Source organism: Phyllopteryx taeniolatus, chromosome 6, assembly GCF_024500385.1.
Source record: "Phyllopteryx taeniolatus isolate TA_2022b chromosome 6, UOR_Ptae_1.2, whole genome shotgun sequence".
In the NCBI taxonomy this organism is placed as follows: domain Eukaryota; kingdom Metazoa; phylum Chordata; class Actinopteri; order Syngnathiformes; family Syngnathidae; genus Phyllopteryx; species Phyllopteryx taeniolatus.
The window spans coordinates 9,742,349-9,759,273 of NC_084507.1; the positions used below are offsets into that span (position 1 = coordinate 9,742,349).

Consider the following 16,925-nt stretch of genomic DNA (forward strand, 5'->3'; position numbering starts at 1 on the left):
AAAACCATGCATGGTAGGTTAATTGAAAACTCTAAATTGCCCGTAGGTGTGAATGTGAGTGAGAATCGCTGTTTATATGTGCCCTACGATTGGCTGGCGACCAGTTCAGAGTGTACCCCGCCTCTCGCCTGAAGATAGCAGGGATAGGCTCCAGCACGCCCGCGGCCCTGGTGAGGATAAGCGGTACGGAAAATGAATGAATGAATATCTTTCCTAATACCTCAAGCACTTATGTGATGAAAGTTGATCAGAACATCAGAGAACCTTCAAGACAGAGATGTCCGCCTACTTAGAAATACTACATGTACATGACACTTAACAATAATAGGTCAAGACTGAGGTTCATAGCCTACGTTTGGGACAGCAGCACTATTCCTACTGAATTGATTTCGATCACTGGTCAGTCTCTTAAACCAGGATGGAGATAATGACACAGAGACAAAAGTGGCCTGGCTGCATGATAGCACTGAGGTCCATTAATGGCCTGTCTTCCAGACACACTGAAACACACATCAGTCTGACAATAGGACTTTGTGTGATCACTAACCTCAGATTTACTCTCTCCCACCGCTGACCAGAGACAGTCTATTTTCTCACTCACCTCGGTATAATTTCTCATTTCCATCTCAGCCACAGTAAAAAACTAAAAACACAAAAACAAAACTTCAAAAACCATCTTGAATGAGCTAATATACTGAAAGGAGAGGTTTAGTCTGAAGAAAGGCATCCATCCATTTTCTATGCAGCCTATCCTGTTCACGGTCTAACACTAACTTCCAGGACGACTAGTATCTAATTGTATTGCACCAAAGAGCTCCAACTTGTATCCTGGCAGAGGTGGAATAACACCGCTTCCTCACCGTTGGTCAGCTTCTGACACTTTTCACACATTTTGAGCTGCTGTTTGCAATATTTCTCTCACCATAAAAACTGCAGCAATTATGTCCAGAGCATAAACATCGAGGTAAAGGACCCATGTTAAGACCAGGGGGAAAAAAAACCTCAAAAGAAAACACATCACTGTAACAATCATTGAACAAGATGACTTGATAACACTGGTCATGATAGTAACTTTCCTGTAGGGATCAGCTGTCATCAATGTAAAGTTCAAAGCTTGTAGAAGCACATGCCTCTGCATCACTATTCTCAGACTTCTCAAATATGTTATATTTTGTTCAAAACGTTTGAAAGTTTGATAATATACTTTGTCCTCTCAAAGTTATAACAAAATGAATAAAATATTTTCTACACCTCTGGTAATAACAGAAAAACTCGCAAAGGTCACTGAAATACTGTCACTTGAAACTGAAAAAAGTAATTTAAAAAAAATGTACAGGAAAAACAGCCAATGAAAAATGAGATTTCTTCACCAATATTTTGGCCCACTCCTCATATCAAACTACTCCAGTTGTCTCATGTTTGAAAGATGCCTTCTAAAGACAGCCTGTTTCAGCTCCTTCCACAGACATTCAATACGATGTAGATCAGGGCTCAGAGAAGGCCACTTGAGAACAGCCCAATGTTTAGCTTTTTGCCATTCTTGGGTATTTTTAGGTCCTTATCCTGTTGAAGACCCATGACCTGCGACTGAGACCCAGCTTTCTGAAATTTCTCTCCATGATGCCTTGACAGTCTTGAGATTTCATTGTAGCCTACATAGATTCAAAACACTCTGTCCCAGATGAAGCGAAGTAGCCTCAAAACATAACCGAGCCGCCTCCATGTTTCACAGTAGGATCGCTGTTCTTTTTTTGGTATGCTTCATTTTTGTGTGAACATACAGTTGATGTGCCATACCAAAAAGCTCCGGTTTTGTCTCATCTGTTCAAAGGACATTCTCCCAGAAACTTTGTGGCTTGTCAATAGGCACTGAAGCAAATTCCATGCTCGCTTTTTTATGATTTGCTTTCAACAGTGTCCTCTTTGGTCATCTCTCATGAAGTCCACTTTGGCTCAAACGACGACGATGAATAATACAATCTGAAACTGATGTAACTTGACTTTGTGGTTCACCTTTAATTTCTTTCGAAGTTGTTCTGGTCTCTGTAGTTACCATTCGTATTATCCATCTCTTCAATTTGTCATCTATTCTGCTCTTGCGGCCACATCCAGGGAGGTTTGCTTTAAGGCCTTTGGATCTTACACCTATGAATAATATACGCAACTGTAGTCACATCAACATCAAGCTGCTTGGGAGACAGTCTTATAGCCTTTACTTTTAACGTGAGTGTGTATCATTTTCTTTCTAATCTCCTGAGACAACACACTCTCCGCTATCTGTGGTCCATGTTCAGTGTTGTAAACACCATGTCACTAAACAGCTGACTGATCACAAGTTTGAAGACACCTGTAATGCTAATTAACAGCACACACCTTAGTTAACATGTCCCTATGGTCACGTTAGCCTGATGCCACTGTGACGATGTGGGAACATTTTGGATACAAGCCAGATGAAGGCGACCATCCCGCTAACACCAACGAGCTGGTGCAACGAATTTGTATGAAGTCGTAACAAAGACAACACAATTTAAAACTTCAAAGTGACAAAATCCATTTAAAACAACCATCCCACCCAATTTTTTCAACTGAGAACAAAAAACATGGTGGGACATTTCCCGTTTCCCGTCAGCTTGGAATTGTGGAACCCTTTGCCCAACAATGCAAATACAAACATGAATATGACGTACACATGCTCACATTATATACAGTATAGCGTTACTATTGTAAGAGATTTAGCTATTGAACATGTTGACAAAGCAGCGTTTAAAGAATGCCTGCAGACTTAAAAAGTCATACAAATCTTGAAACAAAACAGGTTGCTTTGATCTACTTGTGTTGTCATTAATGTTGCTACTTTTCTTAACCAAATGGAAACTTGATTGGCAGTACATTGCCTGTTAAGGCATTAATGACTCTTTTTACCTCTGTGCCAAATGTTATTTATTTATTTTATTTGTGAACAGAGCCTGCGTCTGTTTTATTTATCCAAGATATTCTATTTATTGTTGAACATTACAATGTAAATTGTCATTATTCTTAGAATTAGAATTAAAAGTGACTTGTTCTTAAAAAGGATGTACTTTAATTATTATGCTCTAATATCAATATATCAGTGGCATAAAATACATCAATACTATCATTGTCGTGATAGTTTTTGGGAAAATATGTCATCCTAAAACATTTGCTTCATGACATGCCTAGTTATCCATTACTCCATCCAAGAGCAATGGATAACAAAAAAATATTGTACAAACAGTATAAAAATAGAGTAACACCTGTAATAAAAATCTGCAATATAGCGGTACCGCAAAGCAAGAATCGTAATATAGCGTAGGATTACTTGATCTGTATTCCGGGATGATAAATTGCAGGGGCTCATTGTTTCCGGGTTGGGAGTCACTGTTTCCATGACATGTGCATGCAGGGACTCACATAGTCTCAAGTGTAAAATTATCTATGCATCATTTTTATCCAGGCCTGTTTAATTCATTTGTTTTTTTAAAACGATTTAATTGAACAACAATTTAAAAATGTCGCTTTCATTGGATAATTTTCAGTATATATTTTTAAATTTTTTATTATTATTATTAGTTTTGTCAGTTTCAAGTTATTTAATTTTTTATTTTTTTTTTCATGGACAGAGTAACGCCGATAATTTTGTCCACGTGTGTATGTGAGATTTCTCAACAACAACGAGCACAGAATGTATGAATAGAGAAGATGATTTTGGTGCTTAGTTATGATTGTATTATTGTTTTATTATTATTTTATTTTTTTTGCATTGTTTTTTAACTGTGGGTCCTTGAGAAAGAAATTTCAACCCTTTGTATGTTCTACACATATTGCGGATTGACACTAAACCTACCATACCATAACTGATGTTTTATCTTCTTCGGGCCTTTAGCTTATCAAAGCAAGGCCTTTTGTACCTGGTGGCTGTCGGTGTGAGCAACAGTAGTCGTAGACCATGTGATGAACAAATTACAAGTATAATACTTAAGTTTAATATTTTATATATTTAGAAGTCATCGACAGCCACTAGGGCTTTCACCAGCACAAACTGTCTATGTAGGTGTGTGGAACAACCAACTTACCTTAGCACACTGCATGTGGTTGCACCCCTCATTTTTCTGAATTGGGGATTTGCAATTGGCACATGGTTTAGCGTTTGTGAGCAACCATAAACAGTTGGCCGCATCCTCATATGCTGCACTCACACCAGCCACTTTAACAAGAGGAGAGCATGGTGATTAGAACAAACAAGCAATGAGACAATGTCATCTAAACAACTCTGATGTGTTGTTTGAAAGCCAAAATACAGTGTAATCTTTGACTCAAAAATGGGAACTGAAGCAAAAACAAAATGATAGAGTTTATCTTTAAACTACTCAATAAGATAAATTGAGTGATTGCTGTTTTAATCCATACTTGTCCATCTATTAATATTGTGATTACCCCCCACCCACCCCCCAGTCTCGGCAAAGCAAGGCAAAGTCTGTACTATAGTTCCAAGCACTATAACATCTTCTCCAAAAATATTACAATAATGAGGCCAAATCCTTTATTTTCTTTCTGTAGAAACATTTGGGCTGGACATTAAGAGATGGATAAGAGACGAGACCAACATTTCAGCTTTTATTTCCAGGTATTGGCATCTGGATCTGAAACACAACTTTCAGGTGAGTGAATGTATCGAAACAGACTTAAAATAGACATAATCAAACTTATATTCTTCTTTTGTGCAGCTTTTCCAGCTGTCAATGCAGCATATTTCACGTTTGTTTTCGGGGTTTACTACGTTCTATCTGCCCATACGCTTTAGGGTTTAAATCTCGAGATTATCTCGGACCTTCCACTTCTTTCCCGTGGTAACCTCCTGTTCTTTTGGTGTTTTGTGTCATTATCTTGCTGCATAAAAATGGGTCAACCAAACAGTTTGGTTACATATATCTTGGCCAGCATGCTTGTTAATGATTTCTTTTTCGAAGAGTGACTCCTTCTCTCTTGCCTTCTGGAGGTTGTGGCTGATGTCAGAAACAGTTGTATTACGGTCTCTCTTTACAGTTTTTACAATGTTTCTTTCATCAACTACTGATGTTTTCTGATGGTCTACTCATTAGAAATGTACTAAATGGTACACTAGTCTTGTTCACGAGTGAGGGAAGAATGGAACGAGAGATCGACAGGTGAATCGGTGCAGGGTCTGCAGTTATGCGGACTTTGTATCCGTCCGTTGTGGTAAAGAAGAAGCTAAGCCAAAAGGTGAAGCTCTCGATTTACCGGTCGATCTACATTCCTACCCTCACCTATGGTCACGAGCTGTGGGACGTGACTGAAAGAACAAGATCCTGGATACAAGCGGCCGAAATGAGTTTCCTCCGCAGGGTGTCCAGGCTCTCTCTGAGAGATAGGGTGAGAAGCTCGGTCATCCGGGAGGATCTCAGAATAGAGCCGCTGCTCCTCCACATTGAGAGGAGCCATATTAGGTGGCTGGGGCATCTGATTCGGATGCCTCCCGGACGCCTCCCTGGTGAGGTGTTCCGGGCACGTCCCAGCGGGAGGAGACCCCAGGGACGGCCAAGGACACGCTGGAGAGACTACGTCTTTCAGCTGGCCTGGGAACGCCTCGGGATCCCCCCGGAAGAGCTGGATGAAGTGGCTGGGGAGAGGGAAGTCTGGGCGTCCCTGCTAAAGCTACTGCCCCCGCTACCCGACCTCGGATAAGCGGTAGAAAATGGATGGATGGATGGGTACACGAGTACTTTCTTTCTTTCTTCAGGACATTCCGAATGGCTGTCTTGGATATGGCGAATGTTTGTGCAATGTCTCTGAAGATCTTCTCTTGGCTTCATAATTCCTTATTTTTAGACAGCACCCTGGTTTTCATGGTGTTTATACTACTAACTTGTGTAAATGTTGTCTCCAGGCAAAAGCCAAATATGAAACTGAGCGCAGAAATTGGTTGTGATGTAGTATTTGACACTTCATTGCAATAGGATGCACCTGGGCAATAAGACACACCTGTCAGTCATATCCTCCAATACTTACCGGTATATTAATAATTTATCATACTAAAAATGGGTACAGTCAAACAAATGGTGCTATCGTCTAAGTTGTGTGTCAGAGTACTGGATATACCTGAAAATAAAAGCTCTTGTGTCATATACATCTTTTGATGTGAAACCCAAATGTTTTCGGTCTACAACACAAATAAAGGAACTGGCCTCACTATTTCAATACCGTTCAACAAGAGTGTAGATCCTGGTAAAGACAGCATTATGTCACTGTCCAATGAATACAACAATAAAGCATAGACATCAAAACCATCTGTGACGTCAAAACTAAATTACCATCATTACTCACGTTCCTCAGGTTTCATTTCATTGACTTTCTGTAGCCACAACTTCCAGACGTCACAATCACAGGGCTCATGGGCTTCACCTTGACACTCCCTGGAATACATAATGACATGAGCTTCCATTATGTGTCTTCTTTTTAAGTGTCTTCTTGTTTAGCTCTTTAAAAATGATTGCCAGTTTATAAGTGTTCAACATTTCTAAAATAAAACAAGTTATTTTCACAATGACAAACCACCTGTTTTTTTCTGTCATTGGTTTTATTTAAATCCAAATAGTGCCTAAATACCTTTATTAGGCTTTACACAATCAGGATTTTTGGGGCCGATCACCAAGTTTAAAAAAAAAAACATAACCGATCACCGATTCGATCACAAGATGGAGCAATATGCCTATTTGCATGATATGTTCATTTATTGTATATACTTGTGGACTGTATACTGAGTACTTTATCTTCAAAATTATTCTCTAGCATTTTAGACAAAAGTTAAAACATCAATGACCTCTCGGGGGACTTCAAGGATTGGCCACTGACATAAGTTTAGGACAAATCAACATTACAACATGACAGAAATAATAGGCGCTAACTTACTGTAATTAAATGACTTTATTGCAATTAAAGTACAAATACTGTTAATGACATACTCTAACTTTCTCACTGTCCCGGCTATATGGACGGGTGTTGTCCAGAGTTTGCGTCGGTTTGGCGCTTCCTTTTTTTTCTTTTCATGCTGCGTGGCTTGAACGCGGCATGCTCCTCCTTGTGTACATTCTTCACGTACCCGATCAAATTTGTTCTGTTGAAGCATTTTGATGACGTTCCCCACAACGTACTTCAGTTGTGCACAGACTGCAAATAACTTGTGTATTGTTTGTCTGAGACACCGCAAAATAGTCCCACACCGACGACATGTTTTTTCACTGACAAGATTGAAAAAAACTTTATTGGCCGTCAGATAGTTACAGTACTACGCCAAAAGACATGTGACAAGGCTAAAACTAAAGTAGTTTATGGATTAATACGCTACAGCGACGCGGAGTAAATGTCTTTTGCGGAGCTGATCGATCATTGATTGGATTGGCGAATTATGACATGAAAGCCGATCGGCCGATCAGCATAAAATGCTAATTATCGGTCGATACCGATCAAACCGATGTAAAGTCTACCCTTTATGTTGCCATTGTTTGTTCAAACCCAGTTGAAATCAAATTTCTAAGCATCTGAAATTGTTTTGGACTTGAACGATAACACCAAATGCCAATATCCACTGTTACTGTTTCATCTTGCACCTTCGCATCGTATTTCAAGCTTTTAATATAATGCAACTACCAAAGGAAGAAAATTAAAGCAAATGCTCAGGCATTTGAATCTGAATTCCTTTAAATGTGCAAAGCAAATTTTCATTTACACGGTAGTGGACAGTGAACAGAAGTAATGGCATGTATGTGTGGGTCTAAATGGTCTTTTCATGCTGTTACACTGTGTACAGAAAGGCTGACTCGGCTCCAGAACCTTTGAACAGCCAAGATGAATGATTAATTTGTAAATTAATCTGGAGTGAATTATATACTTAGTTTATAATCCAGCGATTAACGAAAAGAAAAAAAAAATATCCCTGATCGTATCATATCATTTGGTAGAGCAGTGATGACTGACCAGCAGAAGAGGTGGCCCTTGCCACAGTCTACAGCAGGTGCCCGAAGCAATGGAAAGCTCAAAGGGTCTGAGGTAGATGACCCGGGGCCATGTGTCTTTAGGCGCACTGCCCTTTCACAGCCAGCTTCTGGACACCAGCGTATTGCTGGATTGTTCTCCACAAATGCCTGGCAACAGCACAACAAATAACAGTTTAATCAATAAATAAATTCATTAACTAATTATTTAAATTAATATAAGTCAACTGTATTACACTTATTTATAACTCATTCTTACAAAAATATGAATGAAAGAGAAAAGTAAATTCTGTATATATACAGTATGTGTGATAAATGCTGTATTTATAATGGCAGAGCCCTATTGCTGGAGACCAGGACAAAGAACCCAAAGCACCCATAGGAACTTTAAACGTCTACAATGTCTTTTGTTATACACCAGATGTCTTCAAGAGTTACCAAAGATAACAAAATCTGATGTCTAGGCTTTATTTACATATATCATAGCATATTTGTATAAATAAATGATATAAATGTTTTTAACTTTCGTCCGAAGACACCAGTCATAAAGAAAACACCATTTTAGCATGTTCAGGTTCAAACCATCATGTTGTCAACCTGTACAGTAGTTATGCTAGTTATAGCAGCACACAGGAAGTCCACTAACCTGTCTGCCGGGTTTGGTCACATGATGGTCCACATATGGCAGATTAGGAATACAAAAGGACCCAGTTATTTTTGAAGTTCGGATTTGGAAATTCACAGTATTGACTGATTTTTTTTTTTTTTTTTTTTTTTACCAGTTACTGTTGGCCCAAAAAAAAAAAAAAAAAAACCTTCTGCCCCACCAAACCTCTGTGGCGAAAGGCAGAAGTTCCCCTTACACACTGCACACACGCTCACTTGCTCCGCTCCCAGCCCGATTCACTCATCCAATCACAAATCTAACAGCGGCTGTCAATTTATGATTGACAGTCAGGGGTAGTGGATAGATGAGAGGACGGCACCCATGTTTGCTGCAGCTGCTTTGGCTCATGATAGTTTTGTCAAACTAGGACTAATTATGGCATCAAAACAACCTAGTGGAATCGCTTTACCTACGACTGCCGGTTCGTGTATTTACTGCATGGATCCAGCAGTTTCAGGTCAAATAAACACTGAAGCACTAGCCATTCTCTGCAACCTCGCCCTACGAAGTAGCTGCGTTTCCCACCAGCACAGAACGCCCCAGGAGCATCGGCACCATTGATTTGACTCCTGCACTTTTTTGTGCAGTAAAATGTTTATCGTTTTCACCAGACTGCACCTTTACAGGAATTCTTCATCATCATCAGAAATGTTGACATCTACGTACAGGTACTGTATATTGTGTACATCTGTGGGCTTAGCTGTAAGCTACTATCCTTACTGTTCTGTGTTTTTAAGGGTGCAGCAATGTTTGCAAGCATTTGAAAGGCCATTATTGTGTTTTGGGATCATAATTTGTGTATAATTATGGTTTAAAACTATTAATATTGGCAATTATAATCACTTTTAGGGGCACTTCAGTTATTGGCGGAAATTTGACTAACATTAAAATACAGTTGCTTCAGCTTTAGTCCTAAAATGTATATGTAATATTATTGTAAGCCACTGTGTAACATTATGCAGCTTGAATATTAACACTGAGCAGAGATATAGGACTCTTTTTTTAAAAGTACTTAAATAATGATTACTTATAACAAAAGTTAAATTAAAATTGTACCTAGATTAATGTTTGAAAACAAACAGTTCTAAAAGATTAAATGCAACTGTAAAGTTCTTAAAGGTTAAATACAACTGAACTGTACTCGATTTTTTTTAAAAAAGTCACAGTAACGATGCACAATTTGAACATTTAAATCAGTAAGTCTTTCGCAAACTGTGTGGAACTGGCCTTTCACCTGTTGAATATAGCAACACTGGAAACTAAATTAGTACAGTATAATAATTGTATGTCGTGTTATGGCCACAACATACAGTACGTTGTGTTATACTAAATATTACAGCTTGCCCTTCAAGTTGAATACTGTCTCTTAGCGCCAATGTTTGCTTTGTATGCATGTCCATTAACTAGTCCCCAGTGAAAGTCATATTTATCCTGCCTTGAAGCTAAATTGTAGGAATAACAGGTTTAGTCACCTTTGTGAATATATAATTTCACTTTTCAGAAATGGATGCTCTTTGGAGAGAAAGCCAAGTGCCCAATTAGGTTCATCATTCTACCTTGATATCAAATTGGAGGTAGCGCTTGTCCATCTCTCTGGACACCACACTCTCGATGACTTCCACAGGAACCAGCTGAAAGCAGTCAAAAGCTGGACAGAGGATATTGTGGGCCTCACCCTCTTGGATCTTCAGATTCAGAAACCTGTTGGACACAATAACTGCAAACTAAATGTGGATAATAAAAGCAAGGCCATCTCAGGTTGGTCCAAAGGATCTGAAAGCCACATACCCCTCCCAGCATGCCCTGCAGAATTCATGGCCACAGGACATGTCAACAGGTTCTTCAAAGACCGAGATGGAAGACATGCAGATACCACACTATGAGGAAAAAAGATTTAATATTTGATCTCCAGATGCAATAGGTCACAGGCCATACAAGAACTAAATGAAGAATACCATATAAAATGAATCTATAATTATTAATTCAAAAATAAATCTTGAAACTCAAGTGTGTAACCTCAAAAATAGACACATCCCAGTAGTTCAGGAAAATGGAGCAGGATAAGGGCTTCTTTTTACGCAACACATTTTTGGTTATCAGATGACTTTCCTCACCCCCCCCCCCCCCCCCCCAAAAAAAAAAAAAAAAAACAACAACAACATGGGACAGACATGGGTCAGAAAGACTGACCCTTACATAAGCAATATAAATCAGAACGCTACTTTACAATGTTAGTATTGATTTGTAAAAGAGCAGAATGTGATCTAATCAACTGTAACCTTTAAACAAGCTGCTTGAGTAGCCACTGGTCGACTGGCACTCTTGGCACAGTTCAAGACATCATCTTAGAGACACGCCAAATGATACTTCTCTCTGACAAACATAACCTTCAACCTCTGATAAGAACTAGTGATATGACATCTGTTAGCTCAAGAGAGCATTTAGTGCTATAATGACTTTTATGCCTCTGAGAGCAAAAGGTGGTGCTGATGATGAAAACAGAGTTTCAACTGATTTCTACAATGGTGGCCAAAAGGTTAGATTAAATTATGAAGTTGGTCACAGAACTTCTCTCACCAGAACACAATCTTCATCAGCAGTAATGAGGCTGATATGGTCTGGTGAGGTGATAGAGGAGCGGGTGGTTCGTGGTGTTCGGGGCGAGGGCAAAGTGTCCCAGGCATTGCAGCCACTTGGAGGTGGGTTGGGCATCTGTACCCCTGAACGTTGGCAGCAATCCTCAGCATTGGTCATCCAAGCCTCTAACAGTTTTTCTCTGTCCCAGTCTAATGCCAAAAAGACAGAAATGTTAAAACATACAGTTTCAGCTTGACATTGAGGTCTGCATAAACTATGCTGTAATTATTAATCAATGTAAACATTTATAAAGGCAAGCTTATGCTTTATCTTGCCTTATTTTAGTCCATCATCCTACTGAATCCACCACAGCCCACAGACTTCAATAGCAACCAACTAAGCTTCCAAGCTAACAGTATACTGCTGACCTGCTGCCACCTGGTTTCCTCTTTCAGAATAGCTGTTCTTAGTCACAATGGCATACAAACAAGTGAGCAGTCCTTGATTCTAAAATTTATCATGAAAATGTCTCTCTCTCTAAATGTCTATAAAATAAGGAACAGTCAACAGTGTAATGAGGCCATTATCAGCCGGAAGACACGTTTCACCACCAATCAAGCAGCCCAGACTCTAAATGGCCTCATTTAGATAATGACCATTGCAACAATTTCTTCCATCGCCATTCAATTAAAACTCTTCAATGAGGATCACCCTATCTCAATACTTTCAGACAAAAAAAATGAGTTTGAAATTAAAAGTTTTCACATTTGGCCTTAAATATTAAAACTTGGCTTGCAAATCCCAAGTGGTCATAAATCAAAGAAGTTTGACAAAGGGGCAGCTAGGCAGGCAGGAAGCAACTGGAAATATTGTATCCCAATTGGACAGACAGCCATAGTCCAGTGAAGGAGGCAAATAAATATAACAGCGTTTTTGGGGTCATTGTTCCCATCTACACCAAAAAAGTATGTCTCATATGTAGAACACAAGCCACACCAGACTCTCTTGGCCCTCGAGATGACAGAAGGTGAGACAGAGCATCCACTCCAAACAGTGAGTGCTAGTGAGATAAGGAGGGAGACAGATACTTTATGAAACCATAGGAAATTCTGGCAGTATCAGTGTGTAGCCATAGGGAGCCTAGTCGGTTTTGTGTCAATGAGCTGCAAAATTTTCTCTACATTCAATGCAAGTTAAATCCCAAATTATATTCCTCCTCCTTCAACACACTAAGAAAGAAGCCAACAATGGTGAAAACAAATAAAATAAAGATCCAGCGGAATGCTTGCAAGCAATCTATTAAATTATTATTATTGTTTTGTTTTTTTTTTAGCAATGATGGAATGTTTCACAAAGACAATACTACACTGGGTACAGAAAGTATTCAGACTCCCTTAAATTTTTCACTCTTTGCTATATTCCAGCCATTTGCTAAAATCATTTAAGTTCTTTTTCCCCTCATTAATCTAAACACAAGCACCCCATATTGACAGAAAAAAACAGAATTGTTGAAATTTTTGCACATTTATTAAAAAAGAAAAACTGAAATCCCACACAGCCATAAGTATTCAGACCCTTTGCTCAGTATTTAGTAAAAGCACCATTTTGAGCTAATACAGCCATGAGTCTTTTTGGGAATGATGCAACAAGTTTTTCACACTTGGATTTGGGGATCCTCTGCCATTCCTCTTTGCAGGTCCTCTCTAGTTCTGTCAGGTTGGATGGTGAACGTTTGTGGACAGCCATTTTCAGGTCTCTCCAGAGATGCTCAATTGGGTTTAAGTCAGAGCTCTGGCTGGGCCATTCAAGAACAGTCACAGAGTTGTTCTGAAGCCACTCCTTTGTTATTTTAGCTGTGTGCTTAGGGTCATTGTCTTGTTGCAAGGTGAACCTTCGGCCCAGTCTGAAGTCCTGCGCACTCTGTAGAAGGTTTTCGTCCAGAATATCCCCGTACTTGGGCGCATTCATGTTTGCTTCGATTGCAACCAGTCGTCCCGTCCCTGCAGCTGAAAAACACCCCCACAGCATGATGCTGCCACCACCATGCTTCACTGTTGGGACTGTATTGGACAGGTGATGAGCAGTGCCTGGTTTTCTTAAAATTGCTTAGAATTAAGGACAAAAAGTTCGTCTTCCATTTAAGGATTATGGCGGCCACTGTGCTCTTAAGAATCTCAAGTGCAGCTGAAATATTTTTGTAACCTTGGCCAGATCTGTGCCTTACCACAATTTTGTCTCTGAGATCTTCAGGCAGTTCCTTTGACCTCATGATTCTCATTTGCTCTGACATGCATTGTGAGCTGTAAGGTCTTGTATAGACAGGTGTATGGCTTTCCTAATCAAGTCCAATCAGTATAATCAAACACAGCTGCACTCCAATGAAGGTGTAGAACCATCTCAAGGATGATCAGAAGAAATGGACAGCACCAGAGTTAAATAGATGAGCGTCACAGCAAAGAGCCTGCATACTTATGGCTGTGTGATATTTCAGTTTTTCTTTTTTAATAAATCTGCAAAAATGTCAACAAATCTGTTTGTTTCCGTCAATATTTTTGTGTACATTAATGAGGGAAAAAAATTAAAAATTATTTTAGCAAATGGCTGCAATATAAAATTCATTCATTTTCCGTACCGCTTATCCTCACTAGGGTCGCGGGCGTGCTGGAGCCGATCCCAGCTATCTTTGGGCGAGAGACGGGGTACACACTGAAATGGTCACCAGCCAATTGCAGGGCACACATAAACAAACAACCATTTACACTCACATTCACACTTACGGGCAATTTCGAGTCTTCAATCCACCTACCATGCATGTTTTTGGGATGTGGGAGAAAACCGGAGTACCCGGAGAAAACCCACGCAGGCACGGGGAGAACATGCAAACTCCACACAGGCGGGACCCGGATTTGAACCCCGGTCCTCAGAACTGCGAGGCAGACGTGCTAACCAGTCACCACCATTCCACCATGCAATATAACAAAGGGTGAAAAATTTAAGGGGTTTTTGAATACTTTCCGTACCCACTGTATATTCCACAGTAACCACAACTAAAGCATGAAGACCATAACGCCTCTGTCATAAGAGTACAACCTTTGATTTTAAAGTTGTTTTTTTTACTCATCAAATCTTTATCCAATATATACAATATGAAAATGTGGTCTTGATTAAATAATTTTAGGTCTAGCAGATGATTGAGAGTGTGTGTTCTTAGTGTACCATGGGCCCGAAGCAGTGCCTCTGCCGTGAAGAGTGGAGCTTGTAGCATGTCGGCAGTCTCCACTATCAGCATGTCTTTCAGCTTCCGTAGATCTTGAGGTCGCAGGCCCTCATACAGCTGAACAGGTAGTCAGTGCAGCGGAAATGATGAGACAGGAGGGCGTAAATTACCGGAAGGGGGGAAAGGTGCAATAAAAGGGAAAAAACAAACGTGGTCAGAAAGAATGAGTTTAAGCATGAAGAAAGAAGGGGGAGAGAAGAGGAAATACAGATATAATATAAAAAAATAAAAAAACGTAGTGAGCTAAAAGAAATATGATGTTAAGAGTCACAAGCCTGTATATCAGTTTTCCATAAAATCAATTTGCCCTGCACGACTTCAGAAATGTATTGGGAAAGATGATATAATGCACAAGTAAGGCAGTTAAGTCTCCCATATTAAAATGTGTGTATACCAACCCATGGTTGATATATTGTGTACCTCTCTTCGGTCGAGAGCTGCATACTCTGCCTCAATACCCTCTGCCTCAGGGGCGAGTGAGAAGACCATCTGTGACTCCAGGCACAAGGCCAACTCCTTGTGGTGCTGCTTCTCTGCACAGTCACATGGAGTCTCGCGGTTTTCATTCTCTGCAAAAAGATCTGCTTCTCGCTGCACTAGAAACTGAACAAGTGAAAACAAAATGTTTTTTTTTGGCTTTTTAGAGGATCATAAAAAAATTGCTATAGAATGTTCTCTAGGGCTACAGAATGTTATTTTTGATTAGTGTGTGACATTGGTCTGATTCCATGTCCAGAGGGATTTAAAAAAAAATAAAAAATCTTAGACCAAATACGGCTGCTAATTAATCTTATTAATGTGTGCCTTTTCCTATTTTCTTCTACTGTCTGCATAAAAATGTCTAATGATTGGAGTTATAGTGCCACCTGTTGCTCTGGAATTTTTCCACTTATATGTTTTTTTTGGTTTGTTTGTTTTTTACTCCTGACAGATATGCATAGCGAAATTAATTGTGCTATGGTGAATTTAAAAAAAAAAGAAATCAGAATAAATTTCTAAGATAATTTCTGTGAATGACTGGGCAATTTAAGCTTCCTTAAATGTGTGTAAGTGTTTCCTACATGATCCAACATGATACTGAGGTACAATATTGTTATTATTTTGAGTTTCTGTCACACTCATTACTCTACTACTCTTTCTGGGCCAATTATAAGAGGATACAAAATATTTAAAAGGTATGTCACTAATATTTCAATTTGCCTATTTCACACTTCGAAAATACCACATTATTTCAAAGGCAGATTCAGCATGACTTTCAGTTCATATACCATCCATCCATCCATTTTCTGAGCCACTTCTCCTCACTAGGGTCGCGGGCGTGCTGGAGCCTATCCCAGCTATCATCGGGCGGGAGGCGGGGTACACCCTGAACTGGTAGCCAGCCAATCGCAGGGCACATACAAACAAACAACCATTCGCACTCACGTTCACACCGACGGGCAATTTAGAGTTGTCAATTAACCTACCATGCATGTTTTTGGCATGTGGGAGGAAACCGGAGTGCCCGGAGAAAACCCACGCAGGGACGGGGAAAACATGCAAACTCCGCACAGGCGGGGCCGGGGATTGAACCCCGGTCCTCAGAACTGTGAGGCAGACACTCTAACCAGTCGGTCACCGTGCCGCCAGTTCATGTACCACATACAGTATAATTTTCGAGCACCATACAACACCAAGGGTAGATCTGACCAACACTGAATAGTAGTAATGAGCATGCAAATTATTGTTTCTTTTCTTTCTGTCGCACTTGGGCTTGACACAAGGCAGCACACTCGCCACTTCTCTACAAAGATTCATTGTTAATAAAATGACAGTCTGAACAGGCTATGTTAACATCAGGGTTATTCCTGTAGCTTTTATCTCAATTTGCTTTAAACTGAGTGTTTCTTGAAAGCACTGTATCATGTTACCTCCACACAGGTCTTCATTCCTGAGGCAGCAGCATAGTGCAGACAGGTATTTTTCTTATTGTCTGTGGCATTGATATCAGCCCTTTCATACTCTCCATGATCCAGCTTTGCGCCAGTCCAAGCTAAGAAAATTTGTAGACACTCTGCACGACGCAGCTCGTCTTCATATGGTCGTGAGATCCGGGGTAGCAGCACCCCCTCTGAGGTCAGGATCTGGGGCCCCATGCAGAGAAGGTGCAAAGAGGTCTCATTTTGCACATTGCGTTTGTTAGGATTTCCATCTTTGCTGAGGAGGAAAGACCTAAAAAGTGAAAGAGAGGGGGCTTGAAGTAACACATCGAAGATAACATGAAAAATACAATATTTTAGAACTAACTAGGGATGCACAATTATGGCCAAAATGCTAATCGCAATTATTTTTTTATCAATAATAAAATCATGATTATGCCTCATGTTAGGGAAAA

General features: G+C 39.8%; 1 protein-coding gene across 3 annotated transcripts in view; it reads right to left on the reverse strand.

The window, feature by feature from the left end:
* Positions 1–16,925, reverse strand: part of LOC133479247 (ankyrin repeat and IBR domain-containing protein 1-like) — a 43,864-nt gene that overhangs the window by 18,210 nt on the left and 8,729 nt on the right. For all 3 annotated transcript variants that reach the window (XM_061775933.1, XM_061775935.1, XM_061775934.1), the window contains 9 exons: positions 16,462–16,762; positions 14,972–15,154; positions 14,491–14,608; positions 11,275–11,483; positions 10,486–10,574; positions 10,254–10,398; positions 8,014–8,180; positions 6,364–6,452; positions 4,095–4,225 (listed from right to left, as the gene is read on the reverse strand). In XM_061775933.1, the coding sequence (XP_061631917.1) occupies positions 4,095–4,225; positions 6,364–6,452; positions 8,014–8,180; positions 10,254–10,398; positions 10,486–10,574; positions 11,275–11,483; positions 14,491–14,608; positions 14,972–15,154; positions 16,462–16,762 (1,432 nt within the window). The remainder of the gene's footprint in view (positions 1–4,094; positions 4,226–6,363; positions 6,453–8,013; positions 8,181–10,253; positions 10,399–10,485; positions 10,575–11,274; positions 11,484–14,490; positions 14,609–14,971; positions 15,155–16,461; positions 16,763–16,925) is intronic.